General features: G+C 51.8%; 1 protein-coding gene across 2 annotated transcripts in view; it reads right to left on the bottom strand.

The window, feature by feature from the left end:
* Window positions 1-850: 850 nt before the first annotated feature.
* Window positions 851-8,346, bottom strand: part of RUNX3 (runt related transcription factor 3) — a 106,873-nt gene continuing 99,377 nt past the window's right edge. For both annotated transcript variants that reach the window (XM_027841353.1, XM_027841354.1), the window contains one exon: window positions 851-4,770. In XM_027841353.1, the coding sequence (XP_027697154.1) occupies window positions 4,247-4,770 (524 nt within the window). In that variant the 3' untranslated portion in view covers window positions 851-4,246. The remainder of the gene's footprint in view (window positions 4,771-8,346) is intronic.

Raw genomic sequence — 8,346 nt, 5'->3', positions numbered from 1 at the left:
TATCTTTAGTGAAAAGAGCCAATTAATTTGTCCAAGCCCTTTCTAAGCTCCAGTGGTTCCATGATTGCTAACTGGCCCCAAGGAAGAAGGCAACTACCCTGAATGTGGGTTGGGGGAGAGGAGGTATGGAGACTTTTTCTGAGATCAACTGAAAAGACCTTTGATGAGCTTCTGGTGGGAGCAGCAAGGGCCCCCTCCCCCTGGGTAACATTCCCCCAGAGATGGTGAAGCCCATCCCCTTCTCAATCCACACATACCTCTCTCCCTCTACCCCATTGCTTTCTGATGGCATTCAACTCTTGAAGCAGCCCACAGCCATATGGAAATTTGGAACCTCTGATTGAGCCCTTCCCTTTTTTTTTTTAAATCTTTGTTTTGCAGATTGCCACCCTAAGCTAATGGTAGACACCAGTGGACCCTGGAGTCTCTACCCTCTCCCTCTCCCTGGCCCCAGCCTGGGGAGACAAGGAATAAAGAAGGGACAGTTGGAAGAACGGGATTAGAAGGGTTTAGGGGAATAGGGAAGGGAGATACACAATTTAGGGGTGAATAATCAAATGGACTTCTGTGGTCACTGAGTTTTGATACAGGGCCTCATCCCTTTGGGGCTTTGGAGAGCCCATTTTAAAAGCATGAGGACAAACAAAAAAATTGATCAGAAGCCAGTCCTAACAACAGCATCCGTCAAGAGCACATCTAATTGCTTTTGAAGTTTCTGGTTTTCTCCACTCTCCTCCTAGGTTCTAGGGTTGACAGTGAATCAGGGGCTGTCTTCCACTGGTTTGAACAGCTGGGCCTGCAGGCCCTGAAAGGCAGCCAGCAGCTGCTCGGAAGGAACAGCAGGGAGAGCTGTGACCACTTGTTTATTAGTTCGAGGTGAGAAGCTCCATGGTAAACAGAAAGTGGGCCAGAGGGGCAGTCTGGGGAAATGAGGTGTGCACCGGCACCACCTCACCCTGCACCACCATCCAGGTGGGCTGCTCCAAAGAAGGCCAATTTCTCAGCCCCTTTCTCATACAGAGCAGATTAGGAGGGTCAGAGGCTATGGACTCAGGGTTTTTATTGGTTAATTGACTTCTTCTTTAGTCACCCTAAGTGACTACTCCATTCGACTCTATTACACCAACTGGCAACATCATCTTGGCTTTGCCTTAAGGGCCAGTAGGCAGCACACACACACACACAGACGGCCTTAGGTTGGGATGTTTCAATGTCTCTCAGAATTATATTATTATAACAAGTACAACAAAATCAGATTTTACCATTAAATAGTACAGAAGGCAGACCCAGGTTTACCGTACAAGCATTAAAAATACTCTGGACACTCAAGCAAATTACAGTGCAAAGCCTATTTTTCACCACCCAACAAGAGAGGGGAACAGGGTCGGGGAGCAAAGTTTTCAAAAGACACAGGGGCAGTGATGGTATCCAGGCATGGGAATGGTAGGGTATCCCTTTGCCTGGGTAGGTGGAGAAACCTGGCCACTTGTCTCCTGCCCTCAGCAGCATGTTGGACCCTGCCTCCCTTTACCTGTTGCTGTGTATAGGGGTGGCCCTGTTCTACTCTCTTTCTAGGTGGAGATCAGGGTCTGAGACCCTGCCTCGGCTGATAAGCATGGAGCTGGGCGGGGACCATGAGGAAGAAGTCACAGCCTAGTGGGAAGCATGTTTCTGCTGGTATCCATAGGGCTGGTCTGGCAGGAAGGTTACCAGCTTGTGGCCACACAAGGTGGGGTGGTCCCTGGGACAGCGGGTTTTTAGAATTCAAAGTGCCAGGGTTAAGATGTTTGAAGAAAATAGGGTCATTGAGAAGGTGGTGACTATGTCTTCTTCTCCAATGAATAGAGCAAGAAGGTAATTACCTAGGGAGAATTTAGATGACCTCTTCCTAACGGCTCCCTACATCAAAGGAAGCCTTCCTACCAGCAGGCCATGAGCTTGGGGGGGGGTGGGCAATCCCATTGCAACAAACCCCAATACAACAAAGGGTCTTTTTTTTTCCTGTTAGAAATGATTTCCACACCCCAGGAAACAGTTCAAAGAAATAAGTGCTTTCTTATCTGCTTACTGCAAACTTGAGGCACAATTGATAGGTCCTGTACAAGATACTTCCCAAATTCTTTTCACTTAACAGTCATTTTCTATAACAAAAGAACCTGGTGCTGACGACACTGTGGGTAGGAAATAGAGAATTGGCCTAGAGGAAACTCGGAGAGAATGCCAGAGCTGGCAGGGCCCTGAGAACAGGAAATGGTAGGACAGAGAAGGTCCTTAGAACACAGAATGTCAGAGCTGGGAGAGCCCTGAGTACAGAGTGTCAGAGCTGGGAGAGATCTTAGAACATAGACTGTCAGAACCTCAAGGGGCCTTAGAACAATATCAGAGCTAGATGGGAACTTCCCACACGGAGTGACGGACGGGTCACAGCATGCTGCAGCTGGAAAAGCCCTTCCAATAAAGTGTCTAGAGCAGAAGGTAAGGGCGGGGGAGGGGGGGGGGGACATAGAATATGAGAATTGGCAGAGATGTCAGACTGTCAGGGCCTTAGATAGCATAGAAGTCATGGAATTAGGGTGGAAAAAGCACCTTAGGGGTCATGCAATCCAACCCCTTTCACTGTTCCAAGGAAGAAACTGAAGACAGAAATGTGCCACCTCGAGCTAATCCCCTGCTCCAGTTAAGGTGAGCCTTCTGGTCTCTGGTTCAGAGCTCCCTGTGCCTCCCTGAGCACCTTCACACTCGATGTTGGGGTGAAAGATCTCTTTGCTTTTGCTCCTCACCCCTCCTCACCCACCTTACATGTACAGAGTTGCCCTACAAGGAAAACTTCACCTACCTCCCTCTTCCCCCAACAGAAACAGTCAAATGAGAAAGGTGAGTAGGTGAGGTTTGTCCAGGCCAAACTCTGGTTCCAAACCTTATGGCTCTCTCTGGCTGGTGTTAATGGTCCTTCACCCCAAGGCCTCTGGGAAGGCACTCTCCTTGGGTGGGTAAGATGCTCAGAGGAGGAATGGATGTTCTGGGACCCATTCCAGGGCCCACCAAGAGCTGCAGCGGGGCCTGCAGGTGGTGCCTTTAGTACCCAGCCATGGGACCTGTGTGTGGACTTTACTGGGAGGCCTTCCCACCAAACACCTGCCTGACTCCCTGTCCCAAGGGAGGAAGCCCTGGGCTCAGTATCACTAGGAACTGGATGTCCCTAAAGCCACGGTCCTGTAGCATCCTTGGCCTGACATTGTCACCTATAGGTCCCAGCCCAGGCTGTGAAAGAGGGAAGGGGTTCAGCAAAGGCAGGGAGCAGGGAGGTGTGGGAGGGTCTTGGGGGCATCCTTCGGCTCTCAAAGTGTGAGGGGACACTGGCCAGGAGCAGAGGCCATCTGGCACCTGACCAGATGAGGCAGGAGCACAAAGCTAAGCAGGTGGAAGGCTTTCCTGGTGACTGACAGTGCTCTTCTGGGGTATCACTCAAGAAGAGGTACACTCCCTGTCCTAAGGAGTCAAACACTCTTTGGTGTGTATAATTCAGGCCTTGGAAAAGGGAACCGGGAATAACAAAGTCTGAGGTTGCTGGGTGGGAGGGAAGGGGAAAGTTTGCCTTCTCTTTGGGGATTCAGGATGAAATGAATCATAAAACATACATGGAATGCTAGAAGAGACCTTAGAACATTGGCTAGAGAAGGAAGGGATCTTAGACCACAGAACATCAGAGCTGCTCTAAGGGACCTTAGAACAGGGAACATCAGAACACAGAACATTAAAGTATGAAGGCGCCTTAGAACGCTGGGAAAAGAATGTTGGTGTTTGAAGGGAACCTTAGAACATAAGATATGGAGCTGGAGGGACCTTGGAGGTCCTTTGGCCCAGCTCCCTCATTTTACAGAAGAGGAAACTGAAGATCAGACGGGCAAGGGACTCGGCCTGAGGTCACACAGCCTCTCGCTGGCCGAGCCCAGGTTTTCCATGGGCTTCCCCTTCCATGATGCTTTGGTTGTTTCTTGGATCACGGGTCCTATGTACACAGCAGTCAGCAACTAAAACTCATTCCCCGCCCGCCCCAACCTGCTAGTTTGACATGTGGACAGCTTGGCCTCCTTCCTTCCCTGGGTCTCAGGCTGTCCTCTCTCTGGGAAGGAGGGGGCCTTTCGGTGCGGCTGTCCAAGCCCTGCCCGGAGCCTCGTGATTCGGGCCAGGGACGCTCCATGGGGGCCGGGAGTCAGGATTGGGACAGGACACTCCACGGCGCCCATCAGTATGGCCTCCACACTGACTCGTCCATTCTTCCGGGGGCGGTCATGGCGGTCGGCGAGTTGCTGTGGCTGCCGTCAGCTTCGACGCCGTCGCTCTGGCTGGCCAGGCTGGGGTTCATGAGGTTGTTTCCCGGCCCGGTGCTGGTGCAGGAGGACAGCATGCGGGTGGGGGAGCGCTCCCCACCCGCCACCATGGAGAACTGGTAGGAACTGGAGGAGGTACCGTAGTACAAGTGGTAGGGGGAGGGGTTGGTCTGGAAGGGCCCGCTCTGGTTCTGGGTGGAGCCCGGGTAGGGAGGGGGGAGGTACGTGTGGTGGAAGCGGGTGGCCGCAGGCATGCTGGTCATGCTGATGCCGCCAATGCCAGTGGGGGAGGGGTTGGCCGTGTAGGAGAAGGCTGCCGACATGGCCCCCGGGTAATGCATCCTGGGGTCGGAAAACCTGGGCTCTGGGAGGCCCGGCAGGCTGGAGAAAGAGCGATCGAACTGGCGGGGATCCGAGAACGGACTTAACTCAGATGTGCCTGGTAAAGGAAAGAGAACTGATCAGTAAAACAGGGCAGACTTTTTAGGGTTGTTGTAGAAGAGTGAGGGGCCCTGGGGGAGGCTCCAGAGCAGTAGACAACCTGAGAAGAACAACACAAAAGCCAGAGATTGTGGAACATCAGAGCTGGGAGGGCTCTTAGAACCCAGAATGTCAGAATCAAAGGGACCTTAGAACACAGGATGTCAGAGCTGGGAGAGGCCTTAGAACACAGAATGTCAGAATCAAAGGGACCTTAGAACACAGACTGTCAGAGTTGGGAGGGCCTTTAGAACACAGAATGTCACAGCTGGGAGGGCCCTCAGAACAAAGAATGTCAGAGATGGGAGGCCCCTTAGAACACAGGATGTCAGAGCTGGGAAGGCCTTTAGAATACAGAACATCAGAGCTGGGAGGGCTCTTAGAACACAATGTCAGAATCAAAGGGACCTTAGAACACAAGATGTCAGAATCAAAGGCACCTTAGAACACAGACTGTCAGAGCTGGGAGGGCCTTTAGAACACAGAATGTCAGAGCTGGGAGGGCCCTTAGAATACAGAATGTCAGAGCTGGGAGGGGCCTAGGACACGGAATGTTAGTGCTGAAAGGGATCTTCAGAGAACCAAAAGTTTAAAATCTCCTAGGCTGCCAGGCTGTATCTGCTTCCAGAGCTTCCTCCAGCCTGTGAGACTAAGGAAGATTCACAGACTGCTTAGGACACAGGAAGAGGATATTACCTCCCAGGGTAATTTGTAAAACATGCTTAGCACAGTGCCTGGCACACAGTATGTGCTATAAAAATGCTCATTACTGGGGCAGCTAGGTGGTGCAGTGGATAGAGCATTGGCCCTGGAGTCAGGAGGACCTGAGTGCAAATCCGGCCTCAGACACATAACACTCACTAGCTGTGTGACTCTGGGCAAGTCACTTAACCCCAACCGCCTCACCCAGAAAAAAAAAGTTCATTATCCCCTCCCCCCCACGTTCCCTTCCTTTTCCTCCTCAGAAAATAGACACTCCCAGGAGGGAGGGGTTGTTTCATTCTTAGTTTTTTCCTGTACAGTGCCTAACACAGACTGGTAGCTGGTAGGTGCTTAATGCTTGCTGGTTCACTGCTAAACATCTACAACATTCTATGTTCTAAACATAGTAGAAGTGACTGGCTCCAGGTCACTTTGGTGGAAAGAGTGATAGATGGAGAAGGAAAAGGTCTGGGTCTGAGCCCCAGCTCTGCCACTAACTGGCTACATGGTCTTAGGCAAGGTCACTTAGCCATTCTGGGCCTCGGTTTTCTCTGCTGTTAAGTGGGGTATCAGATTTGGGGGGACTGATATGGTCCACCCTGCTCTGAACTCTCTGATCCCAGACTTAGAAGACAATGTCAGAGCTGGACCGGGCCACAGGCCATAGCAATAGCTGTCATTTCTATGGCCTGTAGGGGCAGCAGTGGCCAGAGAGCTGTCCATGTACAACAGGAACCTGTTTCAAATCTGGCCTCAGATACTAGCTGTGTGACTCTGGGAAAGTCACTTAACCTCTGCCTGCCTCAGTTTCCTCAACCATAAAATGGGGATAATAACAGCACCTATCTCCTAGGGTAATTGTGAGGATTAAATGAGATAATATTTGTAAAGTGTTTAGCCCAGTGCCTGGCACACAGTAGGAGCTATATGAATGGTAGCTATTATTAATGTAATTATTATTATCATCACAAGCACCTGGTGAGGTAGGTCTCTTATTTCCTCCTTTTTGAAGATAAGGTGACTGAGGCTCAGAGATATTAGGTGACTTGCCCACTGTTACATGGCTGGTTGAGTGTCAGGGATGGGATTTGAACCCAGGGCCCTTAAGAGACCATTTAGCACAATGCTCCCATTTTACAGACAAGGAAAGTCAAGGCCAAAGAGGGTAAGTGATTTGCCTGACCTCGTGTGGTGAGTTAAGGGCAGAATTGGGATTGACTGACTTCTGGGGGTTGGTTTTTTGCCTTGACACATCGAACTGCTTCCCTCTCTCTGCCTTTCACTGGCATAGGAGCTGATGAAACATCTTAAGGCCCATCAATAGCCCAGAGCCCTCCCCGTGTCCCCAGGACCACCACCCCCAAATACAGAGCAGCGCCAGCTCCATCGACGTTGCCCACACGCCCTTCCCGAGGCCGAGCCAAGGGGCCGCCCCTGGAAACCTGAGATGCTTTCTGCCGCTGTCTGGTGGCCAATGAAAATAGTGGAAGGAAATGTTTATTTTCTTCTCAAAATTGCCCTGGCTGCTGCACTCACTGAATGAGCCCATTGAGCTCTAAGAATTTCTCTGTGGTGGGCGGTGCCCTGGGCCCCATCCCCCAACTAAGGGGCACTGGGGGAAGGCTGAGGTGCCTGAACCACCAGGGCCCTGCCCCGCCTCCTTGAGCAGGCCTGGCTGCCCCGCCCCATACAACCCCACGGCGGCTGCTTCCTCCAGGAAAAGGGAGTGGGGCTGAGGCCCCGAGGCCTGGGCCTGCCTGGTGGTCAGCAGATAAACAGAAGCTGAGCCGGGGGCTCCCAGCTATTAATAGATGAAGACGGAAACCCCAGAGGAGGAAGGCCAGCTAGAGGTGGGAATGTGGGAGGCCAAGCAGAGAAAAGAGAGTGATGTCCCCCAGCCTGCTCATGCAGGGGAAGCAGAGTGAGGCTGGGGGTGGGAGAGGAAGAGGAAAGACCATGTGGCCCCAGGAGGAGAGAGGGGACAGAGTACTGGGTTCAAATCCCACCTCACATGGTGTTGTCAGCAGGCAACTAAATCTGCAATGAGAAAAGCGGGTTTTGAAACCCAGATCTGTCACTTACGACCTGCGTGACTATTCAAGACACTTGATTTGAAATGGGGGCATTTGCTATGTTGGGCAGAAGGTGGTGCTACTGGTGGAACTCTCTGACGTGGAATCTATATTTTAAGGTGACTCCCAGCTCTGACATCCTGTGTTCTGGGTGTCCTCCCAGCTAGATTCCACAGTCCCCATCTTCATCTTCCCATGGCATCATCCCCAGATCTCTAGGCCTGGGGATGGCCAGAACCAGTGGGGAGACCTCCAAGCCTACTCTGTCCTGAATAAAAACCCCTGCTCTGAAATCTCCCCTAAGCAGTCACCCAGCCTTTACTCGAAGGCCTCCAAGGATGGGGCGCCTGGCACTTCCCTCAGAGGCCCATGTCGATTTGGGGCGGCTGGTCTTACCTGACGCTCCATTGGCATCTTCACGACTCTCACTCTTGGGCCTAGTGTTCTGCCCTCTGGGGCCAAGCTGAACAGGACTAATGCCTTCTCTGTGGGACAGTGAAGACACATTTCCCTAGAGGTTTTCCTAGACTGCACAGGCCCCATCTTCATCTTCCCATGGCATCATCCCCACATCTCACCTCACCCAGCTCCCAAAGCTGACGTTCCTTCAAGATGCCACCAGCTTTCTCTCCCTAAAACTAAGGACTAGAGAGGTAAAATCATAGGATTATAGAACCATAGAACTGAATGGGAACACAGGATGTCAGAGCTGGAAGGGCCCTTAGAACACAGAATGTCAGAGCTGGGAGGGCCCTTAGAAC

Source organism: Vombatus ursinus, unplaced genomic scaffold (genome assembly GCF_900497805.2).
Source record: "Vombatus ursinus unplaced genomic scaffold, bare-nosed wombat genome assembly UNPS02014859.1, whole genome shotgun sequence".
Taxonomy (NCBI): Eukaryota; Metazoa; Chordata; class Mammalia; order Diprotodontia; family Vombatidae; genus Vombatus; species Vombatus ursinus.
The sequence above is the reverse complement of the archived record's forward strand: the minus strand, read 5'-3'. Positions and strand labels throughout refer to the sequence as shown.